Source organism: Coregonus clupeaformis, chromosome 35 (assembly GCF_020615455.1).
Source record: "Coregonus clupeaformis isolate EN_2021a chromosome 35, ASM2061545v1, whole genome shotgun sequence".
Taxonomy (NCBI): Eukaryota; Metazoa; Chordata; class Actinopteri; order Salmoniformes; family Salmonidae; genus Coregonus; species Coregonus clupeaformis.
The window spans coordinates 24,010,316-24,029,383 of record NC_059226.1 but is presented as its reverse complement, the minus strand read 5'-3'; the positions used below and the strand labels follow the sequence as shown (position 1 = coordinate 24,029,383).

General features: G+C 48.3%; 1 protein-coding gene across 3 annotated transcripts in view; it reads left to right on the top strand.

Annotated features, from left to right (window-relative positions):
• Nucleotides 1-19,068, top strand: part of LOC121550893 (protein shisa-8-like) — a 95,233-nt gene that overhangs the window by 28,579 nt on the left and 47,586 nt on the right. For all 3 annotated transcript variants that reach the window (XM_041863313.2, XM_041863312.2, XM_041863311.2), the window contains exon 2: nucleotides 10,941-11,056. In XM_041863313.2, coding sequence (XP_041719247.2) covers nucleotides 10,941-11,056 — 116 coding nt within the window. The remainder of the gene's footprint in view (nucleotides 1-10,940; nucleotides 11,057-19,068) is intronic.

Genomic DNA, 19,068 nt, shown 5'->3' with positions numbered 1-19,068 from the left:
TTAATAAAGTCATGTTCGTATCGCACGCTGCGCCTTGGTCCACTCACTTAGTAGACGTTCGTGACAGAAAAACCCACCCACCAGGACCAAGCAGCGTGTCCAGGAGCCAAGGGTCTGGACATGGGAGGAGATTTTGGATGGTAAAGGGTCTTGGACTTGGGAGGAAATCCTGGATGGGATGGATCGCCGGCCATGGAGTAAAACAGTGGAGAGGCGACTGAGAGAGGAGCAACGGCGTCAGCAGGGCCATCGTCGGAAGGACGAGAGGCAACCCCAAAAAAGTTTTTGGGGGGGCACATGGCTTGGGCGGCTGGGCAGCAGGAGGCTGCCACAGGGGAGACGTGGAGAGAAGGCTACCGGATTACGGGAGCCATTGGCGAGTAGAGGGAGGGAAGTAGTTGAGGCACGGCGTGAGAGACTGAGGTGTGTTACCAGTCCGGTCCGGCCCGTTCCTGATCCCCGGTTAAGGCCAGTGGTGTGTGTTCCCAGTACGGACCGGCCTGTTCCTACTCCACGCACCAAGCCCACGGTGTGCGTCGCCAGTCCAGCCCGGTCGGTTCCTGTTCCACGCACTAAGCCTACGGTGTGCGTCGCCAGCCCAGCCCGGCCTGTTCCTGCTCCACGCACAAAGCCTACGGTGTGCGTCGCCAGCCCAGCCCGGCCTGTCCCTGCTCCACGCACAAAGCCTACGGTGTGCGTCGCCAGCCCGACCCGGCCTGTTCCTGCTCCACGCACAAAGCCTACGGTGTGCGTCGCCAGCCCAGCCCGGCCTGTTCCTGCTCCACGCACAAAGCCTACGGTGTGCGTCGCCAGTCCAGCCCGGCCGGTCCCTGCTCCACGCACCAGGCCTACGGTGTGCGTCGCCAGCCCAGCCCGGCCTGTTCCTGCTCCACGCACCAACCCTACGGTGTGCGTCGCCAGCCCAGCCCGGCCTGTTCCTGCTCCACGCACTAAGCATACGGTGTGCGTCGTCAGCCCAGCCCAGCCGGTCCCTGCTCCACGCACCAGGCCCACGGTGTGCGTTGTCAGCCCAGCTCGTCCTGTCCCTGCTTCACGCACCAGGCCCACGGTGTGCGTCGTCAGCCCAGCCCAGCCGGTCCCTGCTCCACGCACCAGGTCCACGGTGTGCGTCGTCAGCCCAGCTCGGTCTGTCCCTGCTCCACGCACCAGGCCCACGGTGTGCGTCGTCAGCCCAGCCCAGCCGGTCCCTGCTCCACGCACCAGGTCCACGGTGTGCGTCGCCGGCCCAACCCGGCCTGTTCCTGCCACTCGCACCAAGCCAAGGGTGCGAGTCGTCAGCCGGATTCAGCCTGTTCCGGCCACTCGCACCAAGTCAAGGGTGCGAGTCGTCAGCCGGATTCAGCCCATTCCTGCTACTCGCACCAAGCCAAGGGTGCGAGTCGTCAGCCGGATTCAGCCCATTCCTGCTACTCGCACCAAGCCAGGGATGCGAGTCTTCAGCCTGGTGAGGCCTGTTCCGGCTCCACGCACCATGCAAAGGGTGCGTATCGTCTGCCAGGTCCGGTCCATTCCTGCCTCACGCGCCAAGCCAGGGGTGCGCGTCGGCAGTCCTGATCCAGCTAACTGGGTCAGATCGGACTGGGGGGCACTACGGGGGATTGTAGTAGGGTGGTGGTCAAGCCCGAGCCGGAGCCGCCTCCGAGGAGCAACACCCACCCAGCCCTCCCCTATTTGGGGTGTGGCGCGGTCGGAGTCCGCGCCTTTAGGGGAGTACTGTCACGCTCTGGCTCCGGGACTGTGTATTTGAGCCAGGGTGTGTTCATTTGGTTGTGTTTGGTATTGGTTGTGTTGTATTTGGTTGTGTTTCCTTGTTTGGTCGTGTGACTCCCAATCAGTGGTAACGAGTGTCAGCTGTCGGCTCGTTATCTCTGATTGGGAGCCATATTTAAACTGTCAGTGTTCACCTTAGTGTTGTGGGTTTTTGTTCCGTATCAGTCATTGTAACTGAGGACTTCACGATTCGTCATTGTTTGTTGTTTTGTATTGAGTACTTTGATTTAATAAAGTCATGTTCGTATCGCACGCTGCGCCTTGGTCCACTCACTTAGTAGACGTTCGTGACAAATACAGTTCACACTCAAAAAGATTAGCCTACAGGAGCTAGTTTCATGTATTTACCCAAGAGAGCATATAGCTAGCTACATCTATGGGCTTTTATGTTTATCTGTCGTGCTGTCACGTTCGTTGTGTAAAGGATTGGACCAAGGTGCAGCGTGGTATGCGTACATGTTTTAATTATTTAAATAAACACTTGACAAAATAACAAAAGCAACTGAACGTGAAGTTCTAAAGGCTAACAGCAACACACCTAAACAGAAACAGAATCAAGATCCCACTACTAAAGGTAGGCAAAATGGTTGCCTAAGTATGATCCCCAATCAGAGACAATGATCGACAGCTGCTTCTGATTGGGAACCACACCCGGCCAACATAGAAATAGAATAACTAGATTCTATCCAAATCACACCCTGACCTAACCAAACAGAGAATACAGGTGATCTCTAAGGTCAGGGCGTGACAGTACCCCCCCCAAAGGTGCGGACTCCGGCCGCAAAAACCTGACTCATTAGGGGAGGGTCCGGGTGGGCTTCCAGCCTCGGTGGCGGCTCCGGCGCGATGCTTCCCCTCTCAGTCCTCCCACGATGCACCATGGACCCTAGTGTGGGAGGCCCCGATCTTGGAGAGGGGTTGACGTCTGGTTCCGGCTCGGACCCCGGTGGAGCAGATGGCTCCGGCATGGAGGAAGAGTAGACGACCGGACCTGGACTAGGCACCGGTGAAGTGGACTGCCCCGGCTCTGGTAGGGAACATATAACCGGAGCTGGACTAGGCACCGGTGGAGCGGACTGCTCTGGCACTGGAGTGAAGCAGCTGACCGGAGCTGGACTAGGCACCGGTGAAGCGGACTACTCTGGCACTGGAGTGGAGTGGCTGACCGGAGCTGGACTAGGCACCGGTGGAGCGGACTGCTATGGCTCCGGACTGGAGCAGCTGACCGGAGCTGGACTAGGCACCGGTGGAGCGGACTACTCTGGCACCGGAGTGGAGCAGAGGACCCTCGCTGGAGGTCTGGTGCGTGGCACTGGAACAGGCCGTACCGGACTGGAGACACGCACCACTGGTCTGGTGCGAGGAGCAGGCACGGGCCGTAGCGGATACACGCACCACTAGTTTGGTGCAAGGAGCAGGTACGGAGCGCACCGGGCTGGCGACACGCACCACTGGTTTGGTGCGAGGAGCAGGTATGAGGCGCACCGGGCTGGCGACACGCACCACTGGTTTAGTGCGAGGAGCAGGTACGGGCCGTACAGGACTGGAGACACGAACCACTGGTTTGGTGCGAGGGGCAGGTACGAGGCGCACCGGGCTGGCGACACACACCACTGGTTTGGTGCGAGGAGCAGGTACAGGCCGTACAGGACTGGAGGCACGCACCACTGGTTTGGTGCGAGGAGCAGGCACAACCTGTCCTTGCTGAACGCTCATTTTAGCCCGGCAAGAGCGGGGCGCGGGCATCAAGCGCACCGGGCTGTGAATGCGCACTGGAGATACAGTGCGTATCACAGCATAACAGGGTGCCTGTATGGTCCCATGCTCCTTAACGCGAGTGCGGGGAGTTGGCTCTACTCTGAAACCTGGCTCCACCAGCCTCTGCTCTAAGGACTGCGTTCTCTTTTGCTGTAGGCTTAACTCCTCTCTCAGCTCCTCCTGTTGTCTAGCCAGCTCCTCTCTCCGTGCATCCACTGACTCCTTCTCCCTGTGGGCCTCCTGCAGCGCCTCCTTCTGAAGGGAGAGCTCCTGCTCCCTCTTCGCTATCAGCCCCCGTAAGGTAGTTATCTCCTCTCTCAGAGTGCTGAGCTGCATGTCTTGGAGGGCCTCTATAACAGCGGCCTCCTCTTCCTCCACAGTCAGCCCTTTCAGGGCCTCCTTCTGCTCCATGTGCCCCCCCTCTCTCGTGCTTCCTTCACGGTCGGCACCATCGGTCATCGCCGTTGATCCTCTCCTGCCTGGGCTTCTTCCTTCGCCCAGGGTCCTTTACCGGCTAATATCTCCTCCCATGTCCAAAATGTCTTCCCCACATGTGTCCAGGGTGTCTGCTCCTCCTGGCCACGCTGCTTGGTCCGTTGGTGGTGGGATGTTCTGTCACATTCGTTGTGTAAAGGATTGGACCAAGGTGCAGCGTGGTATGCGTACATGTTTTAATTATTTAAATAAACACTTGACAAAATAACAAAAGCAACTGAACGTGAAGTTCTAAAGGCTAACAGCAACACACCTAAACAGAAACACGATCCCACAACTAAAGGTAGGCAAAATGGCTGCCTAAGTATGATCCCCAATCAGAGACAACGATCGACAGCTGCCTCTGATTGGGAACCACACCCGGCCTACATAAAAATAGAATAACTAGATTCTATCCAAATCACACCCTGACCTAACCAAACAGAGAATACAGGTGATCTCTAAGGTCAGGGCGTGACACGTGCGTAATGTGCAGTAGCCTATATCATATAGGCCTATGTATTGGATAACGGCACAATCATTTTTATTTTGGGCTCATTAAATGTCGTTAATGTAGGGCTCATAAAATGTATTTAATGTATGGCTCATAAGGCTCAGGAAGCATCAGGCTTGAATTTTCGATCAAAGCTCTAATCAAATCCAGACACAGGCCTATTTATATGCTTTATAATGCTTTTGAATGACACTTCCGGTTTTGGCGGAAAATACCGGGTTACCTGGAAGAAAAGTGATTTATTCTCAGAATGGAACATTTGTAAAATATCGGAAAAATATTAAACCCTAGCTCCCATGACATCATTGCGCAAAGCCTGGCTTGATCTAAGAGGTGCTCCTCCAGAGTCCAGCCTATCCAATGGATGAATGTGAATGAAGTGTGTGGTGCTGGAATTACTTTTCATCCAAGGAATGATGAATGGTGTAACAAATGGTGTGTGTGTGTGTGTTGAGGAGTTGAAGAGAAGTAGCTTCAGCAACTATACATACTACACATATTTCACATAGAGTGCACACACACACACACACACACACACACACACACACACACACACAACTCCTCGGAAGGGAACTAGGCCACTGCAGACAGCACAGTCATGCCCACCCACATACGAACACACAAACATAAACATACCCTGGCATAATCACACAGCCATGCTAAGGGGCACTATTTGGCAGCTGTCGGGTCCAATACCAAAATAGGGGAGACAGTGGCAGGCAGCTGCAAGCACTAACACTGCTGGGGCTCACTATCTGGCAGTGGCAGCTGCAGCGTCAGCCTCCCTGGGTGAGAGGGTACTCAGCTCTGACCACCGTGGGGTGGGAGACTCAGAACCCAAAACACAGGGTGTCTATTCTGCTACTACATCCCTCCATTAGCGAGCACCAGGGAGGCACAGCCTGAATTATTGATCAAGGGAGACAGGGTTTAGGGAGAACTGTTGGTTCTGTCAGCTCCGAAAACCTAAATAAAGAAAGAGCAGAGCTACAGATGAGGAATGTGTACAAAATGACTAAACTTTCACGCCTGGTGAGTGAAGCTAGTTGTTGGGCGCTATGGTGTCACTTAGGGACCGAAATAATGTAAACCAAGCCATTGTCGCACCATGCAGCCCAGAATTTGTTTTCTGCGCTGGAGGGTTCATTTTATCTTTTTGTTTGGGAAACTTTTCTGGTAGCTCAAGGTCCCCACCCACACTTAGCCTCGGCAGCACACCCTCAGTGGGATTTAGGGGTGACTCAGTGGGGTGTCGTCATAACAACCCCGGTGGACTGAACACGAGGTGGGGTGCCACAGATAAAACCCCACCGTAGAAAGAAGACAAAGTGTATTAACAAACACTATAGCTAGTGGTGGATGGTAGAGGCAAATAAAAACACACTAACCTGGTGTGACAGTGGTGGTGATTCAGACCCTACAGTGTCAAGAACAAAGGGGTTCAAACAGACCCCAAAGCAGTGGACAGTAAAGGTGATATAAACACACAGAAGTTACTGCAATTTCCGCCTTGAAAGGACAATAAACTAAATCATTAAATCTGAATTCTATTTTATTTTACTGTATTGTACAGAAGTGGACAGCAGCTGGAGGTAACAGTGAGACACCCTGGCTCCTGGCTGAGACTGCAGGGGGTCACAGCAGGCCTATTCTGCTCAGTGGGCTCCAGCTGTCTGGTGGTAATGAACTAATACACACCACTCACTTTGATTGTGGCCTTACCACCCACAGGGAGTGGAGAGGAGATAGAGAGGCCTCACCCTTACCACCCACAGGGAGTGGAGAGGAGATATGCAGGCCTCACCCATACCACCCACAGGGAGTGCAGAGGAGAGTGGCAGGCCTCACCCTTACCACCCACAGGGAGAGGCCTCACCCTTACCACCCACAGGGAGTGGATAAGATATAGAGAGGCCTCACCCTTACCACCCACAGGGAGTGGGGAGGAGATAGGCAGGCCTCACCCTTACCACCCACAGGGAGTGCAGAGGAGATAGGCAGGCCTCACCCTTACCACCCACAGGGAGTGGAGAGGAGACAGGCAGGCCTCACCCTTACCACCCACAGGGAGTGGAGAGGAGATAGGCAGGCCTCACCCTTACCATCCACAGGGAGTGAAGATAGGCAGGCCTCAACTCCAACCTGAACCCCCCCCACTGCCTCCACCAGGGTGATGAGAAAATCTCAGAGTAACAGGACCTTCATGCCGATCCCAGAGCCGTTTATAATTGAATAGAATTTATCTCTCTTTTTTGTGAAAAGGAGAAGAACAGGAGTAGAAGTAGTGTTGCCTCATGCCTTTGTTCTTGTGTAGTGCATCAGCAAGAAACAAAACAATTAGCTACAGATGGTTGAAATCACAACATAAATTATCATTAGCATAATTAGATTCATGCTTGAACAATACCAGAGGAATCCAGCTTTGAGTATCAGACATTGTTACAGTCTAATTCCTTTTACTCTGAAAACCTGCATGCACTATACTGTAGCATCCATCAATGAGTGAAGCAACTCACAAACTTAACTCAGTGTAAAATCTTTCTAAATAATTGAGCCTATGTCCTTCGTTCAATGATTCAATCTAGTTGTTTGTGGCGTAAACAAGTCCTCACCTCACCTCTCCTAGAATAGCTGTGTTTTAATGACAGGAGACGTTTTCACACGACACATTACCTCTAGGTGCTTCTCTAATGCTCCCTCTAGGTAAAGACAGCACAGCCAGATTCATTAGCTTCATGTAGCGTGAGGACCTAGTCGGGGGACTTTCAAAAGGCGTGTTCAAGGCTTTACATCTGTAATTAATACAAAAGAATCTTAATAATTACTTTACTGAATTGTGGCAGTTTAATAAAGGGCCACATTGTCCCCCTAAATTGACATGCTGTGCAAACATCAGCATGATTTAAGATAATATTTTTCTATAAACCACTGAATGATCACTGATTGCTCACAGCCAAGATTTGCGCTTGGTTGAGAAGATGATGGATAGATTGTGAAATCCATTTGATGTAATTACCATCCATATTTAATTGGTGCGCCAAAACACGTTTGCACAGTGGCTTAAAACTCTTTGAATTTGTAACCATATTTTAACAGCCCATTAGGTGCCGAGTTTCCACCTTTCCATTTTTTCACGTGTTCTTTCCCTTCAAATGTCACTCATAGCAACTGACAAGTCAAACCTGTGGAAACCTCAGACACTGCAGTATTAAATAAGTCATAATCATCAGGACCGACCAACCAGCATTTGGAGGAAATAGAAACGATACGCCTCAAGAATTTCCAAGATCTTGCCTCATACAGTAAAGCCCCTCAGGTCGAACTTAAACTTTCCCAATTTAACTTTTCTCCTTTCTGCTGACACACTACTGCTGATGAGGGTGCACAAAACTTTATGGTTATCTTTAATTCATTAATCGATTCATTTCCTTTCTTGTATTACAGTGCACAATCCATTTTTAAGTAATTAAACTGCAAATGAGTCTCTTCTGTGGCCTTATCTGATGCAACCTCAAGATAACCCCCATAATGTATGGAATCTGGAAAACAATGTTGCCCCCTCTCTTAACAAAGTGGCACAACATGAGAGAGAGAGAGAGCGAGAGGGTGAGAGAAAGAGAGAGAGAGAGAGAGAGAGAGAGAGAGAGAGAGAGAGAGAGAGAGAGAGAGAGAGACTAAACAGACTAATGCCTCAATGAACACCTTCAGTGACAAACTACAAGGGCTTTTCGAAATGTACAAAGCCACATGATAAAATGGCATTTTCTAAATCTGGTCTTTTTTTCTAAGTAGTTGACATTTGACCACTGCAGTAGGATTGGCAGAGCTGTCTAACACAATTTCCTTTGTAACATTATGGCAGAGAGAACGTGTTTGAAACAACACCCAGGGAAATAGTTCTGTCAGCCCCGAGAATTGTGTTTGCGGAACACTGGCTTGTCCAACCAAACCCTTTTCCCAGGTTCTTATGATAAAAGAGACAGATCCCGGGTGGCTGTGGTATCTGTGCATGGGATTCGCTAGGGCATTTGGCTGCCATCGTGGTTTAAACATTTCCTTGCCCTTGTAATGTCTGCGCCTAAGAGAGGGCTCTGGGAATTTTTCTGAAAAGTGTTGCAATGTTATCAGATCACATCATACTTTTCCATCTTTATATTAGCTAGGAGATGTGACAGTCCTGGGGGGTTAGAATATGGGTTCAGAGAGCTGACGGCTGTGTTGAGGAGGAAGAACAACCAGCACTCCACAATAACAGCACCCTCAGCAATGACTGAGAGAATGAAAACAGAGAGAGGATGAGAAAGAGAGAGAAATGCTTTAGCCAAGTGGGAATGAGTGAGATGAGAGAAAGACAGAAACTAGCCAGAAAGACAGAAACTAGCCAGAAAGACAGAAACTAGCCAGCAAGACAGAAACTAGCCAGAAAGACAGAAACTAGCCAGCAAGACAGAAACTAACTGGTGGTGACAGAAACTAACTGGTGGTAATGAGTTAAGGAGTAGTGTTTGTTTGTGCACTGCTGAATGTGTGACTGGAGGGCATTTTAGAGAGAAACCCAACCAGTGAAAAGAAAAGCATGAAAAACAGAAAGACAATATTTCAGCATGGCAGCGGGACTTTGTCCTTGTCTATGCCAGCTGTCATTCAGTCTGTCAGCACGGCCCACATATTAACCCTCTTTCCCATCACAACAGTAATGACGTACTAGCCGTGGCTGATGTCTAGCCAGCTAAGCTGTCAGCAGGCATGGAGCAACACAAACATAGGCACAGACACATGCATAAACACACATAATAACATACGCACTATACACACACATATACATGGATCTTGTGTTGTAGATATGTGGTAGTGGAGTAAGGGCTTGAAGGCACACACTTCGTGTGTTGTGAAATCTGTTATGAATGTATTGAATTTTTTTTTTTAATTGCATAACTGCCTTAATTTTGCCGGACCCCAGGAAGAGTAGCTGCTGCCTTGGCAGGAACTAATGGGGATCCATAATACATACAAATACAAATACAAATGTACCATTTAAATTAAACCGATTTCTTTGAAAAGTTCCAGCGGTCAGTACTATACTACACTATGATTAAAGCGTTTGTTTTACACACCAATGGACATCACATATAAGAGGGCTTTTATGACTGCATGGCCAGGCAAGATTCCAACACCATCATTAAGTTTGCCGACGACACAACAGTGGTAGTCCTGATCACCGACAATGATGAGACAGCCTATAGGGAGGAGGTCAGAGACCTGGCCGTGTGGTGCAAGGATAACAACCTCTCCCTCAACGTGACCAAGACAAAGGAGATGATTGGGAAAAAAAAGAGGACTGAGCCCGCCCCCATTCTCATCGACGGGGCTGTAGTGGAACAGGTTGAGAGCTTCAAGTTCCTTGGTGTCCACATCACCAACTAACTATCATGGTCCAAACACACCAAGACAGTCGTGAAGAGGGCACGACAAAGCCTATTCCCCCTCAGGAGACTGAAAAGATTTGGCATGGGTCCTCAGATCCTCAAAAGATTCTACAGCTGCATCATCGAGAGCATCCTGACTGGTTGCATCACCGCCTGGTATGGCAACTGCTCGGCCTCTGACCGCAAGGCACTACAGAGGGTAGTGCGTACGGCCCAGTACATCCCTGGGGCCAAGCTTCCTGCCATCCAGGACCTCTATACCAGGCGGTGTCAGAGGAAGGCCCTCAAAATTGTCAAAGACTCCAGCCACCCTAGTCATAGACTGTTCTCTCTGCTACCGCACGGCAAGCGGTACCGGAGTGCCAAGTCTAGGTCTAAAAGACTTCTCAACAGCTTCTACCCCCAAGCCATAAGACTCCTGAACAGCTAATCATGGCTACCCGAACTATTTGCACTGCCCCCCCACCCCCACCCCCACCCCATCTTTTAACGCTGCTGCTACTCTGTTAATTATTTATGCATAGTCTATCCACATGTACATATTACCTCAACTACCTCAACTGGCCGGTGCCCCCACACATTGACTCTGCACCGGTACCCCCCTGTATATAACCTCCTTATTGTTATTTTATTTTACTGCTGCTCTTTTTTTCTCAACACTTTTTTGTTGTTGTTTTATTTTACTTTTTTTATTAAAAAATAAATGCATTGTTGGTTAAGGGCTGTAAGTAAGCATTTCACTGTAATGTCTACACCTGTTGTATTCGGCGCATGTGGCAAATAAAATTGTATTTTATTTTATTTTATTGTGATCAAATCACACAGATTAGGAAATGATAGCAGCACACTTCCATTTGATGTGATGTTCTAGAAGGAGTTTATTCTATGGTGATCTCAATCGATTTGACACAATGCTCTCTAGTCTTACTGACGGGTGACCTTTAACCTAACACCTGTCTTTGTCTTTCTCTCTGCAGGGCCTTGACAGAGTTGTTGAAGCAGCCCGGAGAGGTAGGCGGAGTGGACGGGACCGGGGGTCACCACCCCATAGGGACCAATGGGATCTCTGGCAGGTCACTGCGCAGCAACAATGGTAAGCCTGTTTCTCTGGGAGCGACAGGGGTTATTACAGGAGATGTCTCTCAGTGTAATTAAGCATATCGGATGCTGATCCAGCAACGCTTTGCAAGCACTCTCATGAGTGCCCTTTTAGCGCTCGATATACTAATGAGGGCACTACTAACTCTGAATAGGGTACTCAGGAATCAGAATAGGGTAAAACAGGCTATTTCAGACTCTGGCTGTCAGAATTGAGGATTATATTTTAGATGCACACACTGCACCTTGACTCGGTACTGGTACCCCGTGTATATAGCCAAGTTATCGTTACTCATCGTGTATTTATTCCCTGTGTTATTATTTGTATATTATTTTTAAATTTTTCGCTCTGCATTGTTGGGAAGTAAGCATTTCACTGTTGGTCTACACCTGTTGTATAAGAAGCATGGGACAAATACAATTTTATTTGACGCACACACTCACACGTGTGCATGCATGCAGAGACACCTGTTATTGAGCTAGGAGGAAGGCTCAATTCCATAGCAGCCCCTGCTGCCTCCCCTCCATGACTGAGCGGAAGTGCAGGGACCGGCTGGTCATATTTAATTAAGGTGTAATTATCTTTGTTCCGGTCCGGGACCTGTTGATATAACACCACACAGTTCATCTGTCTGCTAATTAGATCCCCTCAAATCCCTCTGAACCCCACTCCCCTCCAGTACACACACACACACACACACACACACACACACAGAAATATGCCCACACAAACACACAAACACTTGCTTTGCTTTCATCTTCACTCTATTGCAACAATTAATGTATCCCTTACGTTCATGCCAACCTACACCTATCAGTCTCTAACTTCCCTCCATCTCTACTCCTCTTTATTATTTTGCCTAACAACACTCACTCCTCCTCTTTCCTTCCTTTCTCCTGTCTCTCTGTGTGCAGTGTCTGACTGGCGTTGGCCATTAAATGAGTCTTTAATGAAGTGGTCATTATCTGTGGAGGGCTGATACAACAGGACGGGGAGGCCAGATATACCTGTCTGTGTGCCCCCTGTCCCCCAGCTCTCAGCATGGTGTGTCCCCCCCCTCACAGCTCTCAGCATGGTGTGTCCCCTGTCCCCCCTCCAGCCCTCAGCATGGTGTGTCCCCTGTCCCCCACCCCCCAGCTCTCAGCATGGTGTGTCCCCTGTCACCCACCCCCCCAGCCCTCAGCATGGTGTGTCCCCTGTTCCCCCCCAGCCCCTCAGCATGGTGTGCCCCGTGTTCCTCCCCCAGCCCTCAGCATGGTGTGTCCCCTGTTCCCCCCCAGCCCTCAGCATGGTGTGCCCCGTGTTCCTCCCCCCAGCCCTCAGCATGGTGTCCCCTGTTCCCCCCCAGCCCTCAGCATGGTGTGTCCCCTGTCCCCCCAGCCCTCAGCATGGTGTGTCCCCTGTCCCCCCAGCCCTCAGCATGGTGTGCCCCGTGTTCCTCCCCCAGCCCTCAGCATGGTGTGTCGTCCCCCCCTCAGCATGGTGTGTCCCCTGTTCCCCCCCAGGCCCTCAGCATGGTGTGCCCCCTGTTCCTCCCCCCAGTCCTAGGCATGGTGTGTCCCCCCCTCAGCATGGTGTGTCCCCTATTCCCCCCTCAGCATGGTGTGTCCCCTATTCCCCCCCAGGCCTCAGCATGGTGTGCCCCCTGTTCCGCCGCCCCCAGCCCTCAGCATGGTGTGTCCCCTGGCCCCCCCCAGCCCTCAGCACGGTGTGTCTGCTGGCCACACAACCACAACCTGCCACCACCCGCATGACCTTCATTAAGAACCACAGACCAGAGAGAGAGAGAGGGAGGAGGAGGAGAGAGAGGGGGGTAGATGGAGCAAGATGAGAGAAAGGGCTTGTTTGAGAGAGAGAAAGAGATGGATGGGGGACAGAGAGCTTGTGTGTGAGAAAGGGGGGGCAGGTAGAAGTAGAAAGATGGAGTGCAGAGGATGGAAGAGGTGGGAGAAAGGGAAGGAGGAGCTTGGCAGAGAGATAGAGGGAGATAGATTTCTAGAACAAATATCGAAGGAGGGGGCAAGAAAGGAGTGACAAGGTAAAAAAATGGGATGGAAAGACAAAGAACACAGGAATGAGGGAACGGTGGGGATCATAACACAGGAATGAGGGAACGGTGGGGATCATAACAGATAAGGGTAAAAAAAATGCTGACATTTACAAAGATGAGAGAGAGAGACAGTAATGACGGGGTGACATATCCATTGAGGAATTCCCGGAAATATATGGGTAAAAAAACACATCAAATAAAACCAGATGAAAGAAGGACATTGACTGGGGTGTGCCATTGTGTCATGATGAACATTAAAGAGAGGCATTACAGGTGCTCCCTAGTCTACGGAGGTGGATGAGAATGTAAAACACTGACTCTGCACACGTTTTCCATCATTGCTATTCCGCCCCATACTGCTCTGCACTGTAATCTCAGCGCTTTATCTGACATGATCTGGTTAAGGCTGTATCTAGATCAGTGTCTGAGAGGGTGGGGTTTGGGGACAAACCTGGCAGTGTGTGTGTGTGTGTGTGTGTATGTGTGTGCAAGTGTGCTCTAGTATCTTTGCGATAACAACTGAATATACTGTGCGGAGTGTGTGAGACTGTTCACTGAACAGCACAGTAACTACCATATGTGAGGCCAACTTTGGTAGAGAATTAGAATGTTTGTGCATGTGTGTATTATTCTTGGCAATGAGTGTGTATAAGCTGGCAATTACAGTGTATAAGTATCTACATGAGGTGTGATGGAATTTAGTGTTCCTTTTGGAATTGTGTGTTCCTGTGAGTGTGAGGGTGTCTATGTCAGAGTGTGTTTGGTATGTATTATATGTACTATAGGTCTATGTGAATGTGTGTGTGAGTGTGTAATTATCACGACTTCCTCCTGTGGCTGCCTCCTCTCCTTGTTCAGGCAGGCTTCGGTGTTTGTCGTCACCGGCCTTCTAGGCACTGCCGCTCCTCATCATTCCATTTGTTTTGTCTTGTTTTGTCTTGTTGGTTCATATCCCCTCATCAGTACCTATATAAGTAATCCCTCTGCCCCCTTGTCTTTGTGTGTGATTGTTTATTGTGGAGGAGAGAGAAGCTCGGTGGAGCTCCGTGTATTTTGTATCGCCGGGAATGTTCCCTGTGTGCCTTGTATTTTCCAGTGCGCCTGTTTTGCGCACTGGAGTGTTTTTACGCATTACTGTGTAACTCTGTGGTTCAGAATAAATCCTGTTCTGCTGCGATTTATCCTCCTGCGTATGACTCCTTCATAATCACCTCATCACAGTAATACAGTGTGTGTGTGTGTGTGTGTGTGTGAGTGTTGTATGAGAGCATTCTCATGGCAGTGAGTGGGACAGCTGGACAGAGCTGCTCTGGTGTGGAGAGCTGCCCTGAGGGTCAAACAGCTCCCAGTGAACAGGCCGTGTATGTTCCTCTGTGAAACAACAGAAGGAGAGAGATAAGAGACAGAATGACAAATAAAGAGACTGAAGACATTTGAGATCGATTTTGGGGAATAGAGAGAAAGGAAGAGAAAGACGAGAACATGAAGAGAACGAGAGGAAATTGGGTAAGGACAGAAACAGAGGGACTGAAAGCAGACTGAAAGAGAGAATGATTGAGAGAGTACAAAGCACAAGGGCTAGCCTATCCTAATCCCACCTGTTTCTGCTGTCTGTGAGCTGTGTTCCAGCACCATGGACAGAGCCAATGGTTCTTTACAATAAAGGAGACTGGCTTCAGAATCTGGCTGGTTTAGACGCCTTAGAACTGCACCATGCATTCTTAAAGCTTTGCTATATGCTTGAACAGACCGATCACAACATTCATAATTTCTTAATGTTTTGGCAATGACGACAATTACACTATTGTTATTGAACACAATGAAGACGACGTCCCTGATGTTGTTGATGACGCTGATAGTGATGACGAAGTTGATCCTGCTCATACAGTGGCTAACCGTTATCTAAACAAACACATTCAGAGGAAAATACCCCTGCGTTGAATAATCTAGGCTACGAGCAAGTTCTACATTGGCACTGTTTCTGCTCTCTTTGTAGATAGGGGGGAATCTGCATTTGTGGAGCGTGTGTAATTTGCATGTTGCAGAGCCAATCTGTGAGGGGGAGAGTGATAGCATCAGTGTGACATTGAAATCAAAACAACTAAATGAGGGATATGGGACGGGCGGACGGGGTGTTAAGTGAAGGGGGGGGGGGGACTAGGTTTGTGTATGTGTGTTAATTTCTATGCATATTCACTGTGATAAACATCCACATGGGGCCAGTGCCAATTACATACGTACTGTGCTTGCCTACCAGTCAACATCTGACGCTATGGTAATGCTACTCTGAGACAGAGAGGATGCTATGGGAATAACAGTCACACTGCACCACATACAGTACATGTATGTGTCCTCTGCAATCTGTGTGTTGGTGCTTTGAGCTATGTTGGGCACTGTATGTACAGTACATTCATAAAGTATTCAGACCCCTTGACTTTTTCCACATTTTGTTACGTTACAACCTTATTCTAAAATTGATCCCAAAAAAAACAACGTTAATCAATCTACACGCAATACCCCATTATGACAAAGTGAAAACAGGTTTTTAGAAATTGTAGAAAATGTAGTAAAAACAAAAAACTGAAATACCTTATTTACATAAGTTTTCAGACCCTTTGCTATGAGACTCGAAATTGAAGAAATTGTCCGTAGAGCTCCGAGACCGGATTGTGTCGAGGCACAGATGTGGGGAAGGTTACCAAAAAATGTCTGCAGCATTGAAGGTCCCCAAGAACACAGTGGCCTCCATCATTCTTAAATGGAAGAAGTTTGGAACCACCAAGACTCTTCCTAGAGCTGGCCGCCCGGCTAAACTGAGCAATTGGGGGAGAGGTGACCAAGAACGTGATGGTAACTCTGACAGAACTCCAGAGTTCCTCTGTGGGGATGGGAGAACCTTCCAGAAGGACAACCATCTCTGCAGCACTCCACCAAACAGGGGCCTGATGGAAGCCAATCCTCAGCACGACGGCCCGCTTGGAGTTTGCCCAAAGGCACCTAAAGGACTCGGAGCATGAGAAACAAGATTCTCTGGTCTGATTGAACTCTTTGGCCTGAATGCCAAGTGTCATGTCTGGAGGAAACCTGGCACCATCCCTAAGGTGAAGCATGGTTGTGGCAGCTCCAGAGTGCTCAGGACCTCAGACTGGAGCGAAGGTTCACCTTCCAACAGGACAACGACCCTAAGCACGCAGCCAAGAAAACGCAGGAGTGGCTTCGGGACAAGTCTCTGAATGTCCTTGAGTGGCCCAGCCAGAGCCCGGACTTGAACCCGATTGAACATCTCTGGAGAGACCTGAAAATAGCTGTGCAGCGATGCTCCCCATCCAACCTGACAGAGCTTGAGAGGATCTGCAGAGAAGAATGGGAGAAACTCCCCAAATACAGGTGTGCCAAGCTTGTAGCGTCATACCCAAGAAGACTCGAGGCAGTAATCGCTGCCAAAGGTGCTTCAACAAAGTACTGAGCAAAGGGTCTGAATGCTTATGTAAATGTGATATTTCAGTTTTTTATTTTTTATAAATGAGCAAAAAAAGTTTTTGCTTTGTCATTATGGGGTATTGTGTGTAGATTGATGAGGGGGAAAAACGATTTAATACATTTTAGAATAAGGCTGTAACGTAACAAAATGTGAAAGAAGTCAAGGGGTTTGAATACTTTCCGAATGCGCTGTATGTATTTGTGCATTTGTGTGTACTTGAGTCAACCTACCTGCATGTTGTCATGTTTGTGATTCTGTGTTTTTTAGTGTTTGTTCTGTCAGAGTGTGTTTGTCAGGGCGTTTTCAAACATAGTTCTGAGCTATAGTTCGAATCAGGGTTTGATTATTTGTTACATTATATATATTTTTTTTGGTCCGTTTGGTTTCACATTGCCAAATGTCAAACAAACTAAAATGCCAAAACAAAACCACATGTTCATGCAAGTCATTTGTTTATTGGACAAAAATGCTCATGTTAACTCCATCTCTGATTATCAAGAAGAATAACTTGTGTGGAGTTTGTGTTGCAGATGGCTTAGCAGATAACAACAAAATAATAACAATATTTACATGGCTCCAAGAGAAGGAATATAATATCTATTGTTTACAGGAAACTCATTCTACAATTCTAGATGAAGTTGTGTGGAAAAGGGAATGGGGGGGCGAAATATACTTCTCCCATGGGCAAAGAAACTCAAAAGGGGTGATGATATTAATTAACAGTCATTTCGATCCGAATGTGCAAATTGTCCAAACAGATACGCAAGGTAGATGGATTATTTTAAATATGTTATTGGACCATAAACAGATATGTCTCATTAACCTTTACGGACCAAATAATGATGATCCACACTTCTTTGACAATATATATAATAAATTATCAACTCTGCAAGCAATTCAAGACTATATTATTATGGTGGGAGATTATAATACAGTTTTAAATAGCTCAATGGACCGTAAAGGAAATCACACTACAAACAATCACCCTCATGCTCTTAAGGAAATCATGATTTTTATTTTTTATTTTATTTCACCTTTATTTAACCAGGTAAGCCAGTTGAGAACAAGTTCTCATTTACAGCTGCGACCTGGCCAAGATAAAGCAAAGCAGTGCGATAAAAACAACAACACAGAGTTACACAAAACAAAACATAAAGTCAAAAATACAACAGAAAATATATATACAGTGTGTGCAAATGTAGCAAATTATGGAGGTAAGGCCATAGCGCAAAATAATTACAATTAGTGTTAACACTGGAATGATAGATGTGCAAGAGATGATGTGCAAATAGAGATACTGGGCTGCAAATGAGCAAAATAAATAACAATATAGGGATGAGGTAGTTGGGTGGGCTAATTTCAGATGGGCTGGAATGTCATGGATACATTAGAACTAGTAGATATATGGAGGCTTAAATATCCTGATCTAGTGAGATATATATGGCGGAGACTCAATCAAGCTAGTCGTCTTGACTTCTTTCTTATGTCATTTTCGTTGGCACCAAAAGTTTAAAAAGTGTTGATAGGGGACAGAATGCGGTCGGACCATCATATAATTGGCAAATACAGTGGGGGAAAAAAGTATTTAGTCAGCCACCAATTGTGCAAGTTCTCCCACTTAAAAAGATGAGAGAGGCCTGTAATTTTCCAGAAAATCACATTGTAGGATTTTTAATGAATTTATTTGCAAATTATGGTGGAAAATACGGTTTCGGCCGAGGCTGCTCCTCCTCCTGGTTCGGGCAGGCTTCGGCGGTCGTCGTCCCCGGAGTACTAGCTGCCACCGATCTATGTTTCATGTTCGTTTGGTTTTGTCTTGATGTTGTACACCTGTGTCTTGTTAGTCCTTGTTAGTGTCCTATTTAGTTCTCGTTGTGTGTGTTTGTCTTTGTGTGTGATTGCTCTTCTGTTTTGTGTTGGAGCTACGTACTTCCCTCCAGTGTTTTGGAGAGGTTTTTCGCACATGTTAGTGCGCCGTTTGTTTGACGCCTGTGTGCGCCGTTATTTCGCCTTCGGGCTTATTGTGCTTATTTTCTACGTGAATATTGCACTAAAGTCTTTTGGACTGAGCTTCTGCGTCCTGCGCTTGATTCATGCACCACACCCACCTTCAGCACCCCTTGACACTTTGTTGGCAATGACACAGGTCAAACGTTTTCTGTAAGTCTTCACAAGGTTTTCACACACTGTTGCTGGTATTTTGGCCCATTCCTCCATGCAGATCTCCTCTAGAGCAGTGATGTTTTGGGGCTGTCGCTGGGCAACACGGACTTTCAACTCCCTCCAAAGATTTTCTATGGGGTTGAGATCTGGAGACTGGCTAGGCCACTCCAGGACCTTGAAATGCTTCTTACGAAGCCACTCCTTCGTTGCCCGGGCGGTGTGTTTGGGATCATTGTCATGCTGAAAGACCCAGCCACGTTTCATCTTCAATGCCCTTGCTGATGGAAGGAGGTTTTCACTCAAAATCTCACG